Consider the following 27,232-nt stretch of genomic DNA (forward strand, 5'->3'; position numbering starts at 1 on the left):
GAATCATTTTAAAGATCCTTACACTTATTCAGTCTTTCAATTCTGAAACTGGGGAGAGGAAGAATGATTTGGAGGCCTAAGAATGGCATGGATAAGCTTGACAGTTTTTAATCTTCCTTTACCCTCTGATTTTTTTCAGGAGAAAATTTGACTAGATTATAGTTTTAACATTTTTTTGTATCTCTGGTCTCTCACGTATACGTTAAATGCCTAAAAACCGATCTGAGGAAGGAATTATTGTGAAGATAATCTAATGTTAAAAATTTAATAGCCTTGAAAAAAAAAAGTAATTTGAGTCATTTACTTTAGGCCTAGTTAGTGATTAAAGTCATAATAGGACCCCAAATCCTAGATTCCTAGAACTATGTTGTTTTCTCACAACCTATAGGAGTGTTCACTCCAGGCTACCAGGATCACAGATCATAGTCTGGAAGGCCCTTTGTTCATATCTACCTGAAAACATGCTTCCCTCCTACTCCCCCAAGAGCACACTGCCCGGCAGTTAAACACTCAGCTCCTCAGTCTGTTCTCCACATGGCAGCCAAAGCGGTCTGAGCAGAGGAAGACAGTGCCCGCTGCAACCCTTGGTGGCCTCTCATCACCCAAAGAATAAGACTCAGACTTTTTACAAAGCTCTAGCTGATTTGACCCCTGACAGAGCAGTTTAAAACTCACAATGTCTGGGGGGATTTTAAAGATATTAAAAAAAAAAAAAAAAGTTCACTCCTTACAGGTGGAGAGTCAGTACAGCCTCAAAATGAAATGAGCTAGGGACTTCCCTCGTGGTCCAGTGGTTGGGACTTCACCTTCTGATGGGGGGCAGCGTGCGGTTTGGTTTGGTCCCTGGTCAGGGAGCTGGGATCCCACATGCCTCGGGGCCAAAAAACCAAGAAAAGGCAGTATTGTAACAAATTCAATAGAGACTTTGGGGATGGTCCACATCAAAAGAAAATCTTTAAAAAAAAAAAAAAAGAAAAAGAAAAAATGAGCTAGATGGAATTCTCTAATAAGCATCACCACTGAAACTCTCATTGCAATTCTAAAAATAATAGTTTTCTTTTTGTGGTGGTAAAATGTATTTGCAGCAGAAGTTCTTAGATTTTACACATGAGAAAACTGGATCTGTACCTGAACACTGAGACGCCTTAAAAGGCTCTTAAAAACAATAATTACCAAGTACTGAAGACTTTACATGGGATTTTTCAGGGAGAAGACACAGGAGAAAAAATGAGCCCATCAGTCACATTATTATCGGGTGGCTCCGGTATGACAAGATGGCTTTCCAGTGGGTGTAGATACGCTTCAGCTAATCATTACCTTGTCCAAGAAAGCATTTCCATCCTTTAGGGACCAGCCAGGAAGATTAGACAGCCTGGGACTGCAAAACAAAAGATTAAATTATCCTAAATAGATTATAATCCTCAGTGATTTCACGGTGACTGTACTGGCTCCATAAAGTGAAAAACAGTTTGAAATTACTGGCAGCAATGCCTACCCAAAATACTAATCAAAAAGATGAAAAATAACCATGTGGTATCAAGCTTAAGAATTAGTGGCAGTGGAACATTAAAAAGCCAAATAGTTTTGCGCTAAATTGGGAAAATTAAAAGAATGCTATGCAGAATAATAAAGAGAAAAAAGAATGATGAGACACTAGAGCATTGTACAGTTTTCCCATCACTGGCCCCGACTTCACCTTGCTTGTGTTTGACAACAAGCCTGAGGGGAAGGCCGAATGGGACCATTATGTTGTGGATGACAAAACAGACTCAGAGGGGTCAGGTGTCTGACAAGAGCACTTAAGCTGCCTACCAGCCAGAATTCACCACAAATAAAAACCTGAATTCTGCTTGAGTCCACCTTCTGGATTCATTGCTTATAAATGAATTAGTCAACTTGTTACCTGCGGCTTGAGTTTCCAATTCTGGAAAATGAAGCTAATTTTCCTAAGCGTTATGAAATACATACCTAAGTGAGTAATTTCTAGAAGGTGAGGTTAATTTCACATATACATTACATTAAAGAAGTCTGAATCAGAAATCATTCACTCTGATAAGCTCAGGATTTAACTGTGTGCTATTGGTTGACCAAAACTGGAGGTTGAAAATGCAAATAACTCAGGAGAAAAAAAAATGCTGGTAAAAAGAAAAACTTAACGATCAAGGTGATATATGAAGAAAAGCACACAGAAGTACAAGTTGGATGGCAAAAAGATTTAGCACTTCAACACAAAATTAGTCTGTGAAGTAAAAATTAAAGGCAAAGTATGGGCGTGGGACTAAAAGACTCTATAATCAGAAACCAAGTTAACGGTATAGCACTGGATCCTCTCTCTAAAATAAGTTTATCAAATTCTGACTTTGTAATTAGGTGGTAGGTACGAAAGTCAAATTGAAACATAGATATGTGAATATTTGTCAATCTTCTAGGAAAGATTAAAAACCTGAATAAAATATACATGCGTCTAATTTTAGAAAAAAAGTGAGAATTTAAGGGGTAACTTTTAATTTTGACATAATTACTAGCTCATAGAAAAGCTGTAAGAATGTAAGTACAATGATGTCCCACATACCCCTTGCCTAGATTCTCTGTTTACATTTTCCCTTTATTAATCAAAAAGTGAGAATTTTTGGATTTCATTCTTGAGAATGAAAATTACTACTAGGAGAATCAAGTTTGGTTGGCATAAATTATACCTGAAAAACTTTTTTTTAAATTCTGGGAGCTTTCCCAGAAAAATACTCTATTACCATTATGTGTTTAATTCCCATCTCATTTCAGTCACATATATACCTTCACTTATAGACTTCTTACTTCTTAAAAAATATTACTTACTACCAGATCAGATTAAAAAACCAAGCATTCTAATAAAAGTGTAATGACAAGACAATCCGAATACCGTTCTCATTTCATGCACACTAACTCTCTAAAAGAAGTTGTAAATATCCACTTCCCTTTACAAAGAGAACTGGATCAAAGGACATGCATCCTGTCTGTTCTCCATCAGACACACACAAGTCAACCTCCAAATTACAGATGACTGATTCAATTAGTTTTGTCCTCAACAAGTGATTAGAAATGGTACACTGCTTATGGGACTTCCCTGGTGGTCCAGCAGTTAAGACTCTGCACTCCCAATGTAGGGGGCCCAGGGGATCTGGTCAGGGAACTAGATCCCGCATGCTGCAACTAACAGCCTGCATGCTAAAACTGAAAAAAAAAGATCCCGTGTGCCACAACTAAGACCTGGTGCAGCAAAATTAAAAAACAAAAGAAGAAATGGTATACTGCTTATAAAAAAAAATTTTTTTAAGTAAAAATTTCAGGTATTGTGGTTTTAACTCTTGCTAAATATTTTTTATAACATCAAAGCCTTCTATGAAATATCTGTAGTTATTCTGGATTTAAGAAATTGCTAGTAGATGGTACTGAATGCTCAAAGGAGAGCAAGACCATGTTATAGCAACAGTGCCAATGATAAAGGGGCACACAAATGCGTCATCAGATGGCAAATGGATGCTGACTACAGAGATGAAAATATTTTGTTACTGAGGACCAACAAGTTAATGAATAAACCATGAAGAGTTAGCAAACTTTAAGCTACCAAAGAGGAAGAGATTTATTACTTTGTTCCTAATGATTACAAAATTTGAGAGGGAACAGGAGTTACGAGGTGAACACAGAGGGCGATTTTCCAGAAAGAGGGACAGGAAACAACCTCATCATTTGGTGAAGTACTGAAGGAGGATAAGGTATTCATCTTCACTCATTCATTAATGAATCTTGATTTATGTGTCGAGCACTCAGCTGCTGGTGATACGACCATGAGCAAAACGCGCCTGTCCTCCTGAGGGGTTAGGGAAGACAGACAGATCAAGCAATCACACAGAGAACAAGCTGTTATGAATGATGAGGCAGCACACAGCGCACAAGGCACCACAAAGTCTCCTAACAAGGGACTCGTCTAGGCAGCATCAAGACTTCCTTGAGTCTCTGAAGAACGAGCTGACATCTGGATGGTAGCAGAGTCAAGGGGAAACTGGGTCAAGGGGCAAGGTCTGGAGGGAATAAAGAAAGAAGACAGCTACAAGGCCCAGGACTTTCCTCCAACCATTATCACCAGGCTTTGGCATGGATATCTTAAAAAAAAAAAAAAGGTTATCCAAATGAAATTTCAAGGAGGGTCCTATATATACCCTCCCCCTCAACAAACTAAAATGCCTTCTCTCTGTCCTTCCCATATAGAAACTGGAGTCATAAATGATCTGAGAGAGGAGCTCCTGCTAAATAGGCTAAGGGAAGGTGGGTTCAGGGAGGGGTGAAGAGGCTTCCTGGCGGAAGGAACAATCTGTGTGACTGCTCCCAGGCAGGAGATAAGACTTCTTTGAAACTGAAAGAAAAGAAAGAGCAAGATACTAGAAGAGAGGCATAAAGCCTAATGTACCAAGACTGACTTGGCATTTATCCTAACAGCAATGGAGGGGACTTCCCTGGTGGCACAGTGGTTAAGAATCTGCCTGCCAATGCAGGGAACACGGGTTTGAGCCCTGGTCTGGGAAGATCCCATATGCCGCGGAGCAACTAAGCCTGTGTGCCACAACTACTGAGCCCGCATGCCACAACTACTGAAGCCCGCCCACCTAGAGCCCGTGCTCTGCAACAAGAGAAGCCACCGCAATGAGAAGCCCGCGCACCACAAAGAAGAGTAGCCCCTGCTTGCTGCAACTAGAGAAAGCCTGCACACAGCAACGAAGACCCAACGCAGCCAAAAATAATAAATAAATAAATTTAAAAGCAATGGAAAAACCACTGAAAGGTCTTAAACAGGTGAAAGACGAGATTAGATCTGTATTTCTAAAAGGTGATTTTGGAGAAAATTGATATCAAGTGCCTTCTGATAACACGTACCATCATTTGTGTGGTATTCCTACCGAAAATAGTAACCCCAACCTAATTATGAGGAAACGTGAGACAAACCTATATTGAAAGATGTTATATAAAATAATTGGCCTGCACTCCTAAAAATGGCAAGGTCACGAAAGACATAGAGACTGAAACTCTTCCAGATTAAAGGAGATTAAAGACGTGACAAAATGCAATGTGTGATCTGGATTGGATCCTAGACCAGTAAGTTATTTTTCTTTTTTGCTATAAAAGGCATTACAGTGAAATATGGACTGGTATAACTTGGGAAATGTAAATAAGGTACACAGCTCAGATACTTGTATAGTATCGACGTTAACTGATTTTCTTTATTGTACTGTGGTTACGTGAGAGAATGTCCTTCTTCTTATAAGACAGGCACGTAAGTATTTAGGTGGCAAAGGAGCACGGTGTCTATCTTTCAAATGGGTCAGAAAAAACTACATGCATATGTAATATAAAGAGGCAGTGATAAAGCAAATATGATAAAATGTTAGTAACTGGTAAGAGTAACTGGGAATTGTCTGTAACTATTCTTGCAACTTTTCTGTAAATCTGAAGCAATTTCAAAATAAAAAGTTACACAAAAAGAAGACTCTGGATTCAGACAGGGGCAAGAACAGAATTGAAGGAACTGGTTAGGAAGCTTTACCAGTAATGCCTGTAAAAGAGGATGATGACTACCACAGTAGCACTTAAGAGAAGTAACTGGATTCTAGAGCTATCTAGAAGGTAAAAATGACAATGCTTAATGAAAGGTTGGATGTGGGAAGTGAGGAAGGGGGCATCTAAGTGAACTCTCAGCTCTCTGGCTTTTATAACAGGGTGCCATTCCCTAAGATAGGGCAGCATGGGGGGAAACCAGGTCTGGGAGGGTGTACTCTCCTCTTCTGGACCAAGTCTAATCATAAACTCAGTTTGGGGTATGGTGAGTTCTGAAGTGCTTTCAAAGGCACATCCGAGGAGAGAAACCGAGTAGGCATTTTGGATTTATGATTATGAATGTGGAACTCACATGTGGAACTTAACTAAAAATACACATTTGTAAGTTATTGTCTGGATGGTTATCGAGGCCCTGAGCATTTATCTTTTATTTTATTTTTTAAAATTTATTTATTTTTGGCTGTGTTGGGTCTTTGCTGCCGCACGTGGGCTTTCCCTACTTGCGGCGAGCGGGGGCTACTCTTCGTTGTGGTGTGCATGCTTCTCATTGTGGTGGCTTCTCTTGTTGCAGAGCACGGGCTCTAGGCACGAGGGCTTCAGTAGTTGTGGCACACGGGCTTAGTTGCTCTGCAGCACGTGGGATCTTCCCGGACCAGGGCTTGAACCCGTGTCCCTGCCTTGGCAGGCGGATTCTTAACCACTGCGCCACCAGGGAAGTCCCTCTGAACATTTATTAAATTCCCTTGGTGGAGCCTCTGTGGCCAAGCACTGAATACTAAAGAATTCTCATGTGTGATGGCCAGTTAGAGGAAAATGAATCTCCAACGTAGATAGAAGAGAAAGATTCAGAGAAGTAACGAAAACCAGGACTGTATTATCATGGAGGAGAGTGATGCTGAGTGGCTAAGGAGGGTGAGGATGACAAATGCATATTATAGCTAATGACGTGGAAGTCATTTGTGATTTACTGAAAGATGTTCTGGTGGTTGGTGGGGGCAAAGCAGACTGGGAAGGAGTTAGGAATGCTGAAGGGGAAAGTGGGGTTGAGAGAAGGTTAAAAAGATTTATTTTTTTTTTTTTATATTTTAAGTTAGAAGTGACAGCATAATTAAATGGGAAGGACTGAGTCAAGATGGAAAGATTCAAGATAAAGGAAAGATTACAATAGCGAAATGATGCAGAAGGAGAGAAGGGTTGAAATCCAGGGAAGACAAAGGGATTCATTCCTATGACAAATATTTACGGAGCAGCTACTGCATGCCAAGAACTCTTTTAGGCACTGGGAATACAGTGGAGAGCAAAAAAAATCTCTGCCCTTATAAAACTTACCTTTTAGTGGAGAAGAAAGACAATATATAAACCAAGTATGTATATATGATGTAATGAGAAGTGCTCTGAAGACATAAAGCAGGACGAGGGGACAGAGAGGGACTGGGGATACTATTTTAGCCAAGTGGACCTCCAAGGTTTCTGGCCTGAGCAAATGAAGACAATTTTTGTAAGGAACTGCCATGGGCTGTTAATCATCCCATTAGTATAACCTCCCTCTGAGAGAAAAACAATGACAAGGGGAAGAGAGAGTAGAATTGGATTCTGTATTCACTTGAGAATACAGAATTAGGTAAAGACAGGAATGAACAGGAAAGGGAAAACATGTAGCTAGGACTGTGTGCCCAACTCAGGTTTTGAACACCTAGATGATTCATGACCCTGCAGAGCATGTAGGCCCCCATTTGGGAACCCTCGGCATACCCTGTATTTTATTTTCTTTAGTAATTATCACAAGTATATAGCTATTTTTTGTACCATAAGTATAATTAAATCTTCAACTGTGTACTTCTTTCTCCTCTGACAGACTATAAATTCCATGAGGAAAGAAAAGTTGTCTTGTTCATGTTTGTATCCCCTGGTCTAGGACACTGCAGATTCTTAACACCAAGTGAATGAACATTTTAAGCTTTGGAAGGAAACAGACAATGATATCAGGCTATTTTAATAAAAAACATGCAGTCATTTTTGTTGAGAAATATATGACACCTACAGTTCCTAAATCAACTCTAAATACATTTTTTTCCCCTTCTGGATAATATCTATGGATGGTAAAAGTATTTCTAAGTGCTGGATGTGATTATAACTGAATTTTATCATCTATGCATAAAATGTAATCTGGAATTAACTCTGACCTTGTCCCCATCACCTTACTGTATCCCTTATCTCAGAAAAAAGTCAATCGTTGATTTTTTTTTTTTTCTTTGCGGTAGCGGGCGGCCCCTCCCGTTGCGGAGCACAGGCTCAGCAGCCATGGCTCACGGGCCTAGCCGCTCCGCGGCATGTGGGATCCTCCCAGACCAGGGCACGAACCCGTGTCCCCTGCATCGGCAGGCAGACTCTCAACCACTGCGCCACCAGGGAAGTCCCAATCGTTGATTTTTTTTTTTTTTTTTTTTTTTTTTTTTGGCGGTACGTGGGCCTCTCACTGCAGTGGCCTCTCCCGCTGCGGAGCACAGGCTCCGGACGTGCAGGCCTAGCGGCCATGGCTCACGGGCCCAGCCGCTCTGCAGCATGTGGGATCCTCCCGGACCGGGGCACGAACCCGCGTCCCCTGCATTGGCAGGCAGACTCCCAACCACTGCGCCACCAGGGAAGCCCGCCAATCGTTGATTTTTAATTCTACTTTTCCTAGATGGTTCACAGGGTTATCATTATTAATAATCATTGCACACAGTGAAGTCTTCAGCAGTGAATGAGATACATTAGATGGTTTAACTAGCTCGTTATGCTTTTAAGCTCTTAAATCTGCTTTAGATAGCTTTTCTGTCTCCCCTCTTTCATGCGGTATCACTTTTTGCTGCTGGGAGTATATCTGCTTCTAAAAGTTACCCACTTCTTTTACAGAGTGCTGCTTCTAAATAACAGCAAGCTGGAAAACCAATCTCCTAGACAAGGTCTTAGTAAGAGTAAACAGTGCTGCCTGTAGGCCTGGGGTAATCTGTCTACTTTAAGACATGGACTTTGGCTTCATGTAAGATTCTATGATATCTACAGCTGACTAGTATGAAAATAATGCATAGATACCTATCAAAAAGAAATGTCAGGCTCTATGATGTCAAGTCCCTGCAAAGGCAGTTAAATGATTCTAAAATTCAATTCGTGGGGCTCATCAGTTGACCATTTATCAGCTCCTACATGAATTAGCAAGAAAGATGAAATATATATGACCTCACTTGCACTGAGTAGTTGCAGGAACATTTAACAGAAGCTCAGAAGAAGTTATAATAAAGAAGTCAATCAATAAATCAATACAACACTTTCTATCAACCCAGCCAAAGGAAATTATTTTGATGAAGAACATTTTTAAGGGAACAAAGTAAACTTAGCACAACACACAAGGTAGTGGTCATCTTGATGCTATTGTGTACTGTTTTTCAGCAAACCAAAGCTCATTTTGTCTCGGATGCATCAGCACATACCTTTGAACAAGTGGCAAAGGAAGGAAATTGAGGGTGGAATTCATGTCCAGTCCACAGTCCAGCATAATGGTGGTTGATTTGAATTTGAGCACATTGCATGGTAAGGTTGGGTGCCCTGACAGGCAATACTGAAAAACAAACAAACAAACAAATCACTTTTGTCAATAATCAGTTACAGAAAAAGCCTAAAAAATAAAGTGAATTAAATAAAGCTGATCATCTTTTCTCATTAGAGCACTGTGTAAATTCAGCTAACTTTCTATATGGCTTCCTCCCTTTTACAGTGCTGGATACCACTTCCCCTAGCACTCAGCATCCTCAAAAATCTCAGATCATACCCAGTTCTTCGCGGGGTACCAACTTACATCTCAGGAAAGTAGCGTTTTGGAGGGGCCAAGGTTATTCTAAACAGAAGGTTTCCTGGCTGTAGTTTTCTGCTCCACTCTCACATGACACTTGCAAATTCTCACTATCCTGTCAGACCTAAGTACTGTGTAAAGTCAATAAAATTCTAAGCTGGAATCTCAAACTGTGCTACAGGTTAGGTTTGCTCCTCTGTAAATAAGTCGGGTGACTTTCCTCCAAGAGGAAATGCTTGGGAAGGGTTAACAAACAAGCATCAGTAAGGGGGTGATGGCTCAGCCTTGTCAGAAGAAATGACTCCAATGGACAAGTGACTTCCCTGACGTGCAGACACTAGGCAGGAGTGAGGGACACCCATTCCCAACCAATCAAGAGCCTCTTGCCTGTGGCCGCAGTCCTCAGAAGTCAAAGGGGCACAAGCCACAAAGGCGTATTCAAAGGGGAGTGATGAAGCAAGGCAGCACACTGACCTCAAACATCCCTCAGGTCCTCCTCAATGGAGTGGGGATGACAGATACGCCACATTGAAAATTATTTACATGGGATGGACCCTGTGTCACCTTTCATAATTCGACTGCTGTTCTGAAGACAATGAATGAAAGAAGAGAGAAAAGACCTTTTCTCCCACTTCTCTCTTCTTCATTCCGTAGAAGGCTCCCTTGAACAGCAAAGTCCAGAAGATGGAGGGGTCAACGGTTCCCATCTCCTGACAGACACATTCTTTCGGATTTAAGCACAAGTCAGGGTAGCGCGACATCAGTGCTTGTCCCCACACGGCCACCGCAGCGCACGCCAAGTCTTCATTGCTCGTTGGTTCTGTCACTCGATAAATTTCCTAGTTTTCTCCAGAAGACATTACAGGAACTGATGAGTTTTTAAAACTGCAGGTTCTAAAAGGTCAGGAGCCAAGAAATTGTGAGTATTTTGCAACCTTCTTTTTTGGCCGCACTGCATGGCTTGTGGGATCTTAGTTCCCCGAGCAGAGATCGAACTCATAGCCCCTCACTGGAAGCACAGAGCCCTACCCACTGGACTGCCAGGGAAGTCCCTTTCGAGCTTCTTTATTCCAAGTTTGTGAAAGATAATTATATTTCCCAATCCACAATTCACAACTCATGGCCTGAAAGGGTACATGGTTACTTACAATGAAAACAGTAACAAAAAAAATACTAAAAAGTCCAGGAAGCATGATTTGGGTAATTATTCTTTACCTAAGTTCATTCTTTGATAGGTATCAGAACTACGGGAAAAATTTTCCTACTAATCAAAGCAGAGCTATTCCTACCCCACCCTTCTCCATCTGGTTCCCTATTGCTAGCTTGGTCTTTATCCCTATCTAAGAAGTATGTATTTGTTAAAGAAAAACTATCTCAAAATGAACACAAAGCACCCTGTTAAACCTGCCCCAAACATGACAGAGGACTTTCCTATATTTCCCCTTTATAAAGAAAAAAATCAGATACTCAGAAAAACCTAAAAAGAAAATAAATGAAATGTATATAATGGTTATTTCTGGGTTTAAAGACTATGGTGTAATTTTCTCCTTTCAGTTTTCTGCATTTTCCAAACATTTGACAATGAGCATTTACCATACTTTTATAATCAGAAAAAAAATATGATTAAAACAAAACTGAAAATTTATCCAGTCACACTGAATGACAAAATCTTTTTTATCTTCATCTTTAAATCATGGATAACAAGTTGCAGCAGAAGACAGAAGATGGACATGTAAAAGCTTCTGCTCAAAAGATTTCAGGCAAAGGAAGTTAGCCAACAGACTTTACATTTGCTCCTATCGTCCAAGGATAAAGAAAGGTGAGGAACACTTTATAAGGGCCATAACTGAATGGGAGAAACATTTTCAGAGCGTCTACTGAAAGAGCGCCAGACCTTGATCTCACTAGCTCCAATTTTATGGATCAGGAAATTGAGTTTTACACAGTTTGAAGGGCTTGTCTGAGAAGAGAGCGCCAAAGACACACAGCAAGGTCTCCTGACTCCATAGATCCCACTTGTGCTTCCCAAAGTGCACTGCTCACTTTGTGGGTCAACTCAGTCTGCTGAGACACAGAGTAACTGTCACCAGTAAATGAGGCATCTGGCAAGGTTCCCAAAGTTTCCCTGGCTCCAGTGGTGCTCTTTGCACGTTTCTAATATGCTGCCTACAGTCACCAAGCAGATTATAATCTAGCGAGAGGTAGGGACTAATACACAAAAACATTAAGTAATCATGTGATTTTAATTTTGCAATTAGAAATAAATGACAGAAAATTTGAAAAATACCAGAAAGAAAAATATTACCCACAGCATTTCTACAGTCCCTGTCTTTTTTCATATTTGTAAAAGCTATAATTTTGGTGCACCTATTGCTCTGTATGCTGCTTTTAAGATTCATGGCTGTGTTTTGTCTATGTTGCATATCACTTCATTTTATTGGCTGCCTAAGTAAATATACCATCACTTGTTTAATTATTCTCTTACTGTTAAAACATTTAGGGTTGCTTTCAGTTGCTTTATTACAAACATGGCTGTGGTGATAACTTTAGTGCTCAAGGCTTTTTCCATATTGGACTGTTTCTTCAGAGGATTCCCAGAAGTGGCATTAACTAGGTCAAAAAATATGAGCATTTTATGGCTTTTGAAATATGCTGCCAAAACGCTTTCCAAAAAAGGCTGTGCCTATTTACAATGTCATCAGGAATATAGCAGAAGATCTGTTTCACTGCTTATTCCCATCAGCATTATGGTCAAAACCATCTAGAATCTACACCAAAATGTCTCTATAACGTTAGTACATGTTAGTAGCAGCTATCTAGGAGCAATTAAATGGCCCTAAACAGGAAATCAACTACTTGATAAATGAATTAATTTTGAGAGGCAGTTTGAAGCAATGATTTAAAGCAGGGAGTTTGAAGTAAGACTGCCTAGGCTCAAATCTTGGTTGTGCTCACTACCGTGTGATTTGGAGAAAGTTACTTAACTTCGCCAAGATTGAGCTTCCTTATCTGCAGGATGCAGTAATAGAAGCTACCCTCCTAAAGTTGTGGGGACTAAATGAATAGATACAGAACCTGACACACAGTATGTGCTCATGGTTGCTATAGTTATAAAATCATTAAGAGGCTGAAGAGGTCACCTAAATATTTTTTTTTGGGGGGGCACCTAAGTTTACAGGATTTTAGAGAAGAAATTCTATTCTGTGTGGCATTCACTAATGTTTTAGACATCTGTGTATCCCATAAGACTAGGTAAAGGGAATGAATAATTTTACAAATATTTTTCTATTGCTAGTTTTCCCTCCAGGAAGATACAGTTACTACTGAGTACAGAAGTGAATATTGTAGCCAACATAAGGTTTTACAATTTTTATTTTTTCTAGCTTAATAAGCACACAGCAGTGCTTTCATGTTAATTTTATTTCTACTTAATAACAAAGCAGATTTTTCTGTGTAATAATTTATTACCTATATTTCCTCATGTACCTGCTGATTTCTTTTTACCACTGAATAAATCTGGTTTCAGAACTTATATATGCTTAACATATATAAGCATTGTTTATATTTTTGGGGTAAAAATTTTTATCAGTTATACTTAGTACGTGTATTTCTCATTCTCTTACTTTCATTTAAAAAAGTTTTATTATGGAAAATTTCAAACATACAGGTAAGCAAAATTAGTACAGTAAACTCCCATTACTCAGATTTAACAACTATCCATATTCTGCCTTTCTCTTTGTTGCTTTCTTTTTTTTAAAAAAAATGTATTTATGGCTGTGTTGGGTCTTCGTTTCTGTGCATGGGCTTTCTCTAGTTGTGGCAAGCGGGGGCCACTCTTCATCGTGGTACGCAGGCCTCTCACCATCGCGGCCTCTGTTGTTGCGGAGTGCTCCAGACGCGCAGGCTCAGTAATTGTGGCTCACGGGCCCAGTTGCTCCACGGCATGTGGGATCTTCCTAGACCAGGGCTCGAACCCGTGTCCCCTGCATTGGCAGGCAGATTCTGAACCACTGCGCCACTAGGGAAGCCCTGTTGCTTTCCTTTTGATACTGACACACTTCTGAGGAATAGCTATTATGTTGACAAACCAATCTGATCTCTGAAAATACTGTTTTCATAAATAGTCCTAAAATGATCTCTTATGCACAACTGGGACAAAAACATGAGTCCATTTTCCTAAATGTCCTTGCAGAATTCATTAAAGGCAACTCCTTTCGCCTTTAACTTATCCTTGGTTTTCAACACCTGAGTCCTTTAGTAGTTTGAATATATTTCTGAAATCTCTATTCTGTCCACTGGTTTTTTGTTTTTTGTTTTCACCTCAATGCTGTAAAGTTTTTACTTTGTAATATTTGAAAATAAGCTAGAATGACTAGACTTCAATTCTAAAAAAAAGTTTTTCTAAGGATGTAAATGGAAGCTACATTTAATCTATATATTTAGTGAATGCTGCCATTTTTACTATACAATAACATTTCTCTGAGTCAGGTGCAATGCACTGCTTTCTCTTTTATTAATTTTATTTTTTCTTCCTTTACAGTTTAAAATGTTGTATTCCTTTAGCTCATAACCAACCAGTCAATTATCATTAACATAAATATGTTTGCTTTTCAATTTCTATTTAATTTCTGCTCTGAGTTTTATTGTTCTATTTCAAGTTTTATCTGTTATACTTTTTAAATTTCTGCAGTTAGATGTGTAGCTGATTAAAATATGCATTCAGGTTACAGACAGCCCTGTAAGTGATGCTCTGGATATATTTTACAAGTTTACATTGTGTTTTCAATTTACCCATTTCTAAATACAATGAAATTTCTATTGTGATTTCTACTTTGAGCTACAAAAGAACTGTGTGTTGTGTGTTGTGTGTGTGTGTGTTTGGTTTAACTTCCAAATATAAAGGTGGAAATGGTTATCTTTTGGTTACTGATTTCTAATTTTCTTGTGGGCAGGGAACAGATTTTATAATACTTTTTTGATATTTATTGAAACTTGCTTTGTAAGTCTGTACACTGTGAATAGCTGATTTTTACAAATGATCCAGTGTGCATGAAAATTGGAAATATATAATCTAATTGTATACAGAGCAGGTTAAGTTTATTATCTTATCTAAATCTCCTATATCCTTATCTACTTTGAGTCTTAGGAGAGAAGAAACTGGCAATTTCTTTTTGTAATTCTGTCATATTTTGCTCTATACACCTTGAGGCTATATTGCTAGGTACATAATGGTTAGGATTAATACTAGTGCAAGGTTTACGATTATGTAATGCTCTTTGTCTTAAAATCTATTTCTAGATTTATTTCTAAATAATATAGCTATACCAATTTTTCCTTCAGTCAACAGTCTTCTTTTTTTTTTTTTTGCGGTACGCGGGCCTCTCACTGTTGTGGCCTCTCCCGTTGCGGAGCACAGGCTCCGGACGCGCAGGCTCAGCGGCCATGGCTCACGGGCCTAGCCGCTCCGCGGCATGTGGGATCTTCCCGGACCGGGGCATGAACCCGTGTCCCCTGCATCGGCAGGCGGACTCTCAACCACTGCGCCACCAGGGAAGCCCAGTCTTCTGTTTTTTTAAATGAAATTTTACACATATACACACACAGTTAAAAATGAATCACCAATTTGAGAGGCAACTACTTTTGACTCTTACCGATATTTCTTCTAGTTACCTCTGTATTTCTCAATAATATTGTTATCCTGTTATTTCTTGAGTTCTTGAATTTTAGTTGTTGTTGATTTTTTTCTACTATGGAAGCTATTTATAAATAGATGAAACTTTGCTATGGTCCGTAACCAAGATATGTACAAAAGGATTCCCTATCACATTTGAAGCAATGCACATGAAGGCAACTGCCAAATTCCTTGGACTGGATAAAAGAAATTTAAAAGGAAAGAGAAGTTTTTTTTTTTTTTTCCCGGTACGCGGGCCTCTCACTGTTGTGGCCTCTCCTGTTGCGGAGCACAGGCTCCGGACGCACAGGCTCAGCGGCCATGACTCACGGGCCCAGCCGCTCCGCGGCATGTGGGATCTTCCCGGACAGGGGCACGAACCTGTGTCCCCTGAACCTGTGTCCCCTGCATTGGCAGGCGGACTCTCAACCACTGCGCCACCAGGGAAGCCCAGAAAGAGAAGTTTGTGTAACAGATTCATGTACTGATCAACACCATCATTAAAGCAACTTGTCATGGTTCAATTCTCAGTGTTGCTTTTTCCCTCAGTGCTATGTAAATAAAAGATATGTCCTAACAATAGTACTGTAGAGTCAATTAATTATTTTACATTATTTTTCAGTTAATGATTATTTACTATCATTTTAACCAATTTATTTGTTCACCAATCCTTCTTGTATCCCATTTCTTGGGTTCAATTCCCTTTTTCCTGAAATACATCCTTTAGTCTACTTCCTTTAAATGGTGTTCAAAATGTAAACTCTTAGTCCTTATTAGTCTGGAAATTTCTTAATTTTGAATTTACTCCTCAACAGTGATGGTGGTGGAATTATAGGGTAGCAAGTTACCTTAGAACGGTAAAAATACTAATCCAACTGTCTTCTGGCATCTATCATAGCTGATGAGAAATCTGCTGCCAGTCTAACTGGTAATCCGTTATAGGTTGCTATTAAAATCTATTTCCCATTGATGTTTTGATCTTTCATTAAGATGTACATTGGCATGATTTTCTTTTTTGGGGGGGATTATACTTTTAACATATAAAGACTCATCTTTGACAACTGTGAAAAACACTGTCAGTCATTATCATCTTGAATATGATTTCTCCTCCATTCTTCCTAGTTTCTACTAGTGGAATGCCTATTAAATACTCATTGTAATGTTTCATTTTACTCTGTCTCTAACTAAATTATCCTTTCATATTTTGCTTTTATAGCCCTGTACAGTGCATTCTGGATACTTTCCTCAGCTCTATCTTAATTTGCTAATTCTTTCTTATTGGTGTCAAGTCTGCTATTTAACTCAACTTTTCAATGACTGCTTTTCATTTCTAGTTCTCTTTAAAAAATAGCATCTTGCTCTTTTCATAGGTTTGATATCTTCATATATATCTTTGATCATTTTAACGTTTTAATTTTAGAATCTCCATCAGATTGTACAATTGTCTGAAGTTCTTGGGAGTCTTGTTATGTTTGCTGATTCTAACTTATGGTGGATTTCATTACTGTTGTTTTAAAATTCTGGATGGTGAGCCCATCTTTGGTGGGGCTACATCTGTGGGAATTCTATGTAGAACAGGTTGAGGCAGGTCCCCAAGAAGTATCTTGAGATCAATCTTTAAGTTGATTTCTCAGCTTGAATATTCGTACTTATAGGGGAGCATACAAATCAGACTTTCACACTCTCAAAGCACCAGCACAAGCTCCTTGCACAGACAATCTTCCTTACTGACCTCTTAAGCAAGCAAATGGTATTTTTCTAATACTCCTTTCATACGTAGCTCTTGGGGGTTTCTGGTTACTGATTTTGAAATGTGTTTCTGAATATTACAATGATTACTAAGAATACTCATATTATGACCTCAGATTTCAGCAAATCTAACACTTAAAAAGCTGTTATGAACACAAAATGACAACCAGCCAATCCAGCCTCACAGAAATCTTCAAAAGCAGTATGAATTACTGTAAACTTCAGGAAAAAAACCCACCACAACCAGAAAACACAAAACAACAACACAAGAATTTGGCAAATCAACTATATTTCATAAAAAAAATAAAAAATAAAGAATTTGGCAAGTTAGTACATTTGGTAAATTTGGCAATTTCATCATATGGCAAATTTAATTTTAGTGAATTGCCTTTGAGAAATATTTAAGTCTGTCTTTTGCAGAAAGAACCATGGACTAAAACATCATATATGTTCTTCTCTTTCCTAGTCTTATTTAAAATAATTATAATATACATAGTTATTATGATATGGTATTTATTAAATGTCAGGCACTCTGCAAGAACTTTACATTTAATTCCTTTAATCTTCCTAGGAATGCTATGAGGTAGGAACTATATTCCCATTTTACAGAGGAAAAAAATGAAGCACAGAAATTATGAGGTCCCAAAGCTGTAAAGGCTGTGCCAGGACTTGAACCCAGGCGAATGAGATCCAGAGAGAGTACACTTCACCACCACAGCATGCTATGCTACAGAGAGAAAGGAATTGTCAGAGACTAAGAAAAATTTGCAGAGATGATGTGCTCTAAAAGGCCATACTTTGAGTTGATAAGAATATAGACTGAATTTATAAGCTAGTGAACAAAGAAAATTAGTTAGCTGGCTAATATAAAGTAAAGCAAAGATTAAATTATTAAATATGTCTGCAATCCATCATAAGCAGTAATTTTCTTTTGTTGAGTTTTCCCTTCCATTCAAAAAAAGAAACAAACAAACAAAAAGGTGATAAGATTCTCTCACTCTAAAGCAGTTTTACTGCTGAAACTACCTTTAAATATCTGTAATGTAACCTATAACCTTTAGGTTGAGTTAATGCCGAAAGCTGTTTAATCTTGTTCAGGAGAATTGTACACACCATAAAGGAACTTTTTTACAGGTAAGAGTGTTAATGAAGTAAGTTGTAAATGACATCACATTTTAATCCTATTTTTCTCCTTTTTCTATTTAATCAACACATATATTCACTGTGGAGACCTATGAGCAGAGAAAAGAGGTTCAGTTTTCTTTTCTCTCTGGCATGGAATAGACTTTGGTTCTTTCTGATTCAAATATAACATTAAAAAGATATGTCTAGCAAATTGATTTTTATGTAATGCTTTTGCTTCCTGGCACAACATTAGAAAACCTATCAGCATAATTCACACATAAATGAATACAGGGGAAAACAAATCTTAAAAGATTCCAAAAATGTATTTAAAAAACTCAACATCAATTCAAAGGCAAAAACTCTTACCAAACTATAAATAGAAAAATATTTCTTTAATCTGATAAAGGGTTCTAACCAAATCCTACATCATAGTTGATGATGTAGCGTAAGAAACAGTTCCCTCAACGTCAAGAACAAAAGGATACCCACTATGACTGCTTAAATTTAATACTATACTGGAAATGATATATAATGCAATAAGACAAGAAAAATAAAGGATAAAATGATTAGAAGTGGAGAAATAAAATGTCACTGTCCACAGATGATATTATTAGAAGACATTCTGAAGGAAACCTATTACAACTAATAGGAGAGTTCATCAAGATTGCTAGATAGAAAAAAATCAATGTACAAAAATTGAGTTCTTACATGCCAGCCATGAACGATCAGTAAAAGTAATAAGAATTAAAATGAGAATACCATTCATATGGCAAAAAAATTAAATGTATCATAAAATAAAAGAGAAGTATAAAATCACATAAAAACTTTTAAAAACCTATAAAACTCTCCTTAAAAATAATGTTAATTGGAAAGGAAAATAAACTCTTGTTAAAAATAGAAATAAATAGGTAAGAGAGATTAAGAGGTTCAAACTTCCAGATGCAAAATTAATGAGTCATGGGTTTGAAATATACAGTGTGGAGAATATAATCAATAATTATATAAAAAATAAATAAATAAATAAAAAATAAAAAAACAAAAAAATAATTATATAATATCTTTGTATGGAGACAGATGGTACTAGACTTATCATGGTGATCATTTTGAAATATATAGAAATACTGAATCACTATGTTGTGTAATGGGAGCTAATAGTTATACATCAATTATACTTCAAAAAAAAAACAAACAAACAAACTCATAGAAAAAGAGATCAAATCTGTGGTTACCAGAGGTGGGGGTGGGGGGAGGAGGAATTGGATGAAGGTGGTCAAAAGGTACAAATTTCCAGTTATAAGATAGGTAAGTACTAGGAATATAATGTATAACATGATAAATATAATTAACACTGCTCTATGTTATATATGAAAGCTGATAAGAGAGTAAATCCTAAGAGTTCTCATCACAAGGAAAAAAAATTTTTCTATTTCTTTAGTTTTATACCTATATGAAATGATCAGTGTTCACTAAATTTACTGTGGTCATCATCTTGTGATATATGTAAGTTAAATCATTATGCTGTACGCCTTAAACTGATACAGTGCTGTATGTTAATTATATCTCATTAAAACTGGAAGAAAAAAAGGTAAAAAACAAAGGGAAACTTAGCTGAAAAAAAAGACTCTGAGATAAATAAAAGGTGAGAGAATTCATTGCCAACAGACTGTGTTACAAAAATGTTAAGGAAGTTCTTTAGAAAGAAGGAATATTATAATAGAATCTATAAAAAAAGTGAAGAACTCTGAAAGTGGTGAAAATAAAAGAAAATATAAAAAGCTACTTTTCTTTTAAAAATTGTTTAAAAACATATTTAACTGTCTAAAGGAAAAATGGTAACAACATATTGTGGAATTTATAACATGTATAAAAATAAAATGTGTGAGCACCACAGCACAAAGAATGGGAGGGAGGACTTGGAAGTACACCGTTGTAAGGTTCTTACGTTATACGTGAAGTGAGCCAATTCCTTAAAATAAATCTCTCTACTAAAAAAAAAGAAAAAAATCAGTTCTCACTAATCTACTTTTTATGGAAATTAAGAATCATATGAGGGCTTCCCTGGTGGTGCAGTGGTTGAGAATCTGCCTGCCAATGCAGGGAACACGGGTTTGAGCCCTGGTCTGGGAAGATTCCACATGCCACGGAGCAACTAGGCCCCTGAGCCACAACTACTGAGCCTGCGCATCTGGAGCTTGTGCTCTGCAACAAGAGAGGCCGCAACAGTGAGAGGCCCGTGCACCGCGATGAAGAGTGGCCACCGCTTGCCGCAACTAGAGAAAGCCCATGCACAGAAATGAAGACCCGACACAGCCAAAAATAAATAAATAAATAAAATTAAAAAAAAATCATATGAAAGAGTCAAGGGCTATGATTAGCTAAAAAATATTAAAGAACAATGATTAGAGAAGATTTAAGTTTTCTGGTATTACAACTTACTATAATGTAATTAACAGTAGGATGTTGCACTAAGATAGGTAATGGACCAACGGAAAAGGAATAAACAGTCCAGAAAAGAGGCACATACATGTCTAGGACATATGATAAAAGTACCATTGTCAACATATGGTGCTGGGAAAGTTTGTAACCCATTTGGAAAAAATTATTTCACACCACACAAAAAAATTAATTCCAGATGCCTTAAATACTTAAGATATGAAGACAAAAACTTTACAACTTGTAGTGAAAAATAAAACAAAAAGAGGAAAATATCACTCTGGGATAGTGGAGAATTTCTTAAGAGACAAGAAGCACAAACTGTAAGACAAAGATTCATATATTTGACTATGGTACTTTGAAAATCTTCAAAAGACACCATTAACACAGTGAAAACACAAGCCAGAGATTGAGAGAAGATATTTCCATTATGTGTTATTAAAAAAAGCACTGGGAACCTATTCAGTATAAAGAGCTCGTACAAATCAACAACAATAAAAAGATTTTAAAACTCAACAGAAATGGACTTCCCTGGCGGTCCAGCGGTTAAGACTCTGCGCTTCCACTGCAGGGGGCATGGGTTGGATCCTTGGTTGGGGAAGTTCGGCATGCTGCACAGTGCAGCCAAAAAGAAATAAACCAAAAACCAAAAAAACCCAACAGAATGGGAAAAAAAGAGTGGTCAAAAAATAAAGATAGAAAGAACTCAGTATCATTAGAATCAAGGACATGCAAAATAAAACAATAATTGATAGGCTAAATAAGACAATTTAGATAGGCTAAAATTAGACTAATAATACAATGTATTGGAAATATGTAGTCAAAATGTAGTATAAATTGGTACAATCATTCTGGAGGATAATTTGGCAATACCTAATAATACTGAATATACACATACCTTAACCTATACTAAACTAATAAAAGCACATATGGGTATGATACACATCAACTTGAAGAAAGTAGTAACCTCTGGAGAGGGAGGAAAAGTAAAGGTTGGGGATCTTAGCTTTAGATACAACTTATGTCAAAAGCGGGGAGGGGAGGAAGGAGATCTGATCTAAAAAAAAAAAAAGGTAAACTTAACATCTATTTAATGTTAGTAATGAGGCCAAGAGTGTCTTTTCTGTATGGTTATCAGACACCTCTCCGCAGACATCAGAATTATGTAACTATACCTTTCCTACTATTGTCAAAATTTGTAGTGCTCTTTTCCTTATGACAAAAGTCTCATGGTACAAAAATAAAATCTAAGAGATCTTAATGGATATTTTAGTATTAGTATAGCATTTGCTAGGTATACTTGTTAATTTTCAAGGAACTACTAATGATAATAGTGCATGATTTTCATTTTGATACTATATTTGTCCTGATGCAAAGTGAACAACACTTACAACTACTGACATGGCAATGGAAATGAAATAAAGTGAGACTGCTACCTCATGATTCAACAAGATATTGCCTTGGAGGAAGGAAACAAAAATAACTCCCAGATTTTGTCTAAATTTTTGAGATTACGTTAGTAACTTTAATAAACTCCTTGATGCTTTATAGTCTTATGCAGTTTGGCAAAACACTTCTCTAACAAGATTCAGCAAAGCTTTTTAATTTTACGAGAAGATTTTCAAATGATATTGATAATTATCTAATTACCAGAAACGTTATATTAATGATAGTTATAAAACATACATATTCATAAAAGTACACATCAAAGCTGACACTTGAAAGGGAATTCTAAAAATAAAAGTAGACCCTTGCTTAGAAAGGAGTAGGAATTGAAAATACCATTGTATGAATTACCTTCACTAACAATAAGAATTATTGACAAATATTTTCTATACAATATTTAATTAGCTCTTACCCCAAAACTGAGTGAAGTAAATACTATCGATACCAATCCAGTTGTCAAGGCCCAAGGTCACCCAGTTAATAACAAACTGATTTTGCACTCAAACGAGTACAAATTCCAAATACTTTCTCTTAAATCATTCCACTAATATGTTAGAAAGAAGAAAAACTGTAACAGTGTATTATACTAAGAGCAACAGATTTGATATGGATAGGATAGTTGGATAGAAAAAAAAATCCAAGAATCTTAGCAATAAAAGTGACTATAGTTTTTTCTACTCATTTTTCTAACTTCTCCCTCAATATTGTTTCCCTGTTGAACCACTACCTAACCCGTTAGGTTACTTCTAAGACAGACAGCTTGGAACAGACCAGGAAGGGACAGCATTCAATTAGTTAATTAAGACTGCCGACAGTCATTTCCATATCCCTGAGAAGTTGTACACTAGTATATTTTAACATTTAAAAAATGTGGCATTTCCTAATGATAGTCATTTAAAAAACAACAACAACAATTTGACTTGTTAAGGTGGGGGAAGTGAATTGACTTTTTTTAAAATTAATTAATTTATTTTTGGCTGCGTTGGGTCTTCAATGCTGTGCACGGGTTTTCTCTAGTTGAGCGGGGGCTACTCTTCCTTGTGGTGCTTGGGCTTCTCATTGCCGTGGCTTCTCTTGTTGAGGAGCACGGGCTCTAGAACACAGGCTTCAGTAGTTGTGGCACACGGGCTTGGCTGCTCCGTGGCATGTGGGATCTTCCCGGATCAGGGCTCGAACCCGTGTCCCCTGCATTGACAGGCAGATTTGTAACCAGTGCGCTGCCTGGGAAGTCCCTAACTTTTCTTAAAAAAAAATATTAATTAATTAATTAATTCATTTATTTATTTGGCTGTGCTGGGTCTTAGTTGCGGCATGTGGGATCTTCATTGCGGTGTGCGGGATCTTTAGTTGTGGCATATGGGAATCTTCCAGTTGCGGCATGCAGGCTCTTAGTTGTGGCATGTGGGATCCCTGGCCAGGGATTGAACCTGGGCCCCCTTCACTGGGAGCACAGAATCTTAACCACTGGACCACCAGGGAAGTCCCATGATAAAGTCATTATGAAGTTTTCTTTTTTTAATAGTTTTAGTTAGATTTTAGTTAGATCTTCTGAACATACTTAAAATTTCCTCAATAACTGAATCAAGTATCAGCTTTTAATTTAAAGTTTAATTAATTAAAATAAAATAGAATTTTAAATTCTATTGTTTAATAGTCACATGCAACTGATGGATACTGTATAGGATAGGGCAATTCTAGAAAAAGAGAGGGAAAGTTAGGCAAAGATTTCCTAGATTAAGGAACAAGAACATGAAAAGAAAACCTATAAATTGAACTTAATAAAAATTTAAAACTTCTTCAAAAGACACCCTTAAAACGAAAGGTAACTCAGAGATCGGGAGAAAATATTTACAACACACGTATCTGATAAAGAACTTGAAAACAGAAAATTAAAAAGAATTCTTACAACTCCAGCCAAAGTAATAAACAAATAAATTGGGCTTCCCTTGTGGCGCAGCGGTTAAGAATCCGCCCGCCAATACAGGGGACATGGTTCGAGCCCTGGTCCGGGAAGATCCCACATACCGCGGAGCAACTAAGCCCGTGCGCCACAACTACTGGGCCTGTGTTCTAGAGCCCGTGAGCCACAACTACTGAGCCCGCATGCCACAACTACTGAAGCCCGAGTGCCTAGAGCCTGTGCTCCGCAACGAGAAGCCACTGCAATGAGAAGCAACCGTATCGCAACAAAGAGTAGCCCCCGCTCGCCACAACTAGAAAAAGCCTGCGTGCAGCAACAAAGACCCAACACAGCCAAAAATAAATAAATAAATTTATTTTAAAAAAACACAAATGAATTCAATGTTAATACAGGAAGGTAGTTCCCTGACCCTTGATTTCAGATTTTTGTGTTTATCAGAAGAGCCTCATTCTTCCTCATTGACTGATTTTATGGTACATAAATGTAACGATTTTTAACTTAGAAAATAAATTCACATTAATAAAGTATCATTTTTATCTGTTTTATAAAAAAAGAATTCTTACAACTCAACAACAGCATAAACAATGCAATAAAAATGGGTAAAATATGTGAGGAGGCATTCGCTGAAGAAGACATAAGGATGGCAAATGAAGAGATGCTAAACATGAGTCCTTAGAGAAATACCAATTAAAACTACAGTGAGGTACCACTACACTCTTAGAAGAAGGGTCAAAACTAAAGACTGACGAGTGCTGGCAAGGATGTAGAGCAACTGGAAATCTCGAACACTACCAGTATAATGCTTTTGAGAGTCATCCTTGTTGTTGCATATGTCAATAGCCCACTCTTTTTTTTATTGCTAAGAAGTATTCCATTGTATGGATGTACCACAGATGTTTATTGATAACATCCACAAGCTGATGGATATGTGGGTTGTTGTTTTCAGTTTTTGACAACTATGAATAAAGCTGCCATAAATATTCACATACAGATTTTTGTAGAACCATACAATTTCATTTCCCTTGGGTAAAAATTTAAGAGTGGAATTGCTAGGCTATATATGTTTAACCTTTTAAGAAACTACCAAACTGTTTTCCAAAGTGAAAATTTATTTTTAGCTTAAATAAACCAGAGTCAGATCTTACTGCTGAGCTGTACACCATAGTATCCAACATCTCCTTTAACCTAGTCATAAAGCATTAGTTCTAACTCTGCCTCTAAATTAGTGTTAATCCAAACGAATCCCTAAATTCTTTGGGCCTCAAATGTTTTCATCTGGAGACTTGACTAGATTCTTTCTCTTTCTCTCTTTCTTTCTCTCTCTCTCCAACTCCCTCCCTCCCTCTCTCTCTCCTTCCTTCCTTTCCTTTCCCTTCCTTCCTTTCTCTTTCTTTCCCTCTCTCTTTCTCTTTCTTTCCTTCCTCCCACCCTCCTCCCTCCCTCCCTTTCACCGCACCATGGGGTATGCGGGATCTTAGTTCCCCAACCAGGGATAGAACCTGTTACCCCTGCAGTGGAAGCGTGGATTCTTAACCACTGGACCGCCAGGGAAGTCCCGACTAGATTATTTCTAAGCTCTCTTTTAACACAAAAATATTGTCTCTCATTATTCTATCATTTCACTGGGTCAACCAAAACCCTTTGGTCTTTTATATAACCAGTCAAGAAATATCTATGCCACTGTGTTCTTTTACAACTAGCTCTATGCAAATAAGAAATTACATGATTTATAAGATGGAAGGAATTCTAAGATAATCTAGTCCAAATACCTCTTTTAAAAATGAGGAACCAAGCTCTTCCAAGGCTTGTGAACTTTCCTCTGCACCTACACACCCGAGTGAGTATACACATTTACAGCCATCGATAACTATAGCTTGCTAGAAGACACGCCATGCCCTAACAGGGTGTATAAGAAGATTCTTAGTGTGGCAGGAAAGGGGAAAGCACACTCTGTGGAGAATCCCTGCCTGATACCACAGCATCCTGAGTTAAACCGGCTTCCACTGAGCCAAACCTGCCTAATTTGGAACTATTACCCCTGCTAAGAATTTTGGGCCAGGTCCTCCAACACTCAGAAATTTCTATAAATACATTTCAATTTTGTTTGGTAATCTTTCACTTTCTTCCACTTTGTCTCTTGATTCTATCTTGCAGGGGAGCTGTTAAAGGTGCCAATCGCACTCACTGTCACACTGACTACACAGCTGGATAAAATAGAGGGATAATTTTCCACTTGAGCAGCAAATCTCTAGCATGCATGGTAAACACAGAGAAGCCACCTTCTGGTTGGAGCGTGGCTAAACATCACCCACAGCTGGGTAACTGACACTTATGGCTGCTCCCTCTTGCTTATCCTGTCCTCTGACTTGGCTTTCCATGAAAATGAGTAAAGAAGGAGAGAGTTGTCATAAAAAGCAACAACCCCCCTGCCCCCAATAGAAGCTCACGAAGGGTGGGAGTGTTGACAGTAAATATTAAGGGTGAGGGAGGGAAAATAGGGGTTGGCTTGGGAACAAACATTGTTGGCTGTCTCTCTACGCTGAGAGAAAATGCTCTCTCCGCACACTAGCACAGGATAAAGAAACTGATCATGAGGATGTGGGGAAATGGAAACTCTCGTTTACCTCTGCTGAGTGAAAAGGAAAGAGTATCTGAAGAGCAATACTGAATCAAAATTTAAAATGTGCATATATAGCAATTTTACTTAAGGAATTGACACTAAGCAAACACCCAGATGGGCGCAAAAAAATGTAAATAAAAATACGTTGCCTTTAGTATTGTGTGGGATAGTAGGGAATGGAAACCAAAATGTTCAATAGCAGAATAAATCCATACAACGTAATACTATACAAAGATTCAAAATGAGCTCATGAACATTCAAAATGGAAAGGCTTGTAACAGAAAGTTGTCTCATTATCTGTATTCCCCTTTGCCCTTTCACAGGAAAACCCCAAATCTCAGCTGGAATTATGGCCACCTGGAATAGAGATTTCCCAGTCTCTCTTGCAACTAACTGTAGTCATGTAACTTCATGTAAATTCTGGCCAAAAACAATATATTGAAGTCTATGTGTGCAACTCTGAGAAATAATCAAAGGGAAGGGGCATGCCTTTCCCTGTCCCTTCCTCCTTCCTGCTGTCTAGAAAAGGGATCTGATGGCCTGAGCTGGTCAACTCACATTGGATCACAAACAGTAAGGCATATATTGAAGATGGTGGGGCAGCAAGCTAGCAGGAGACCCTGGGTCTCTAATGGTCACAGACCTGGACTCTTTACCCCTGGACTTCCTTTGTAAGAGAGAAACAAACATCTAAACTGTTAAGCCATGGTTACTTCAGGCTTCTTATCACTCAGAGCTGAATCTGATCCTAACAGATTTATAGCCTAAGAGCGACTAAAGGATATCAGTGTGTGCATCCATCATAGGAGATTATATACCAAAATGTTACACAGTGATTACTCTAGGTGGTGA

At 37.9% G+C, this 27,232-nt stretch overlaps 1 protein-coding gene across 4 annotated transcripts in view; it reads right to left on the reverse strand.

Moving 5' to 3' along the window:
- The window catches only part of INTS9 (integrator complex subunit 9), a 110,519-nt gene that overhangs the window by 69,779 nt on the left and 13,508 nt on the right, over nt 1-27,232 (reverse strand). For 2 of the 4 annotated variants that reach the window (XM_032634453.1, XM_032634451.1), the window contains exons 2-4: nt 10,036-10,309; nt 9,057-9,184; nt 1,318-1,378 (exon numbers count right to left, since the gene is read on the reverse strand). In XM_032634453.1, the coding sequence (XP_032490344.1) occupies nt 1,318-1,378; nt 9,057-9,184; nt 10,036-10,176 (330 nt within the window). In that variant the 5' untranslated portion in view covers nt 10,177-10,309. The remainder of the gene's footprint in view (nt 1-1,317; nt 1,379-9,056; nt 9,185-10,035; nt 10,310-27,232) is intronic. The other 2 variants (XM_032634454.1, XM_032634452.1) reach the window with 1 other exon arrangement.

This window comes from Phocoena sinus, chromosome 6 (genome assembly GCF_008692025.1).
Source record: "Phocoena sinus isolate mPhoSin1 chromosome 6, mPhoSin1.pri, whole genome shotgun sequence".
Lineage (NCBI taxonomy): Eukaryota > Metazoa > Chordata > Mammalia > Artiodactyla > Phocoenidae > Phocoena > Phocoena sinus.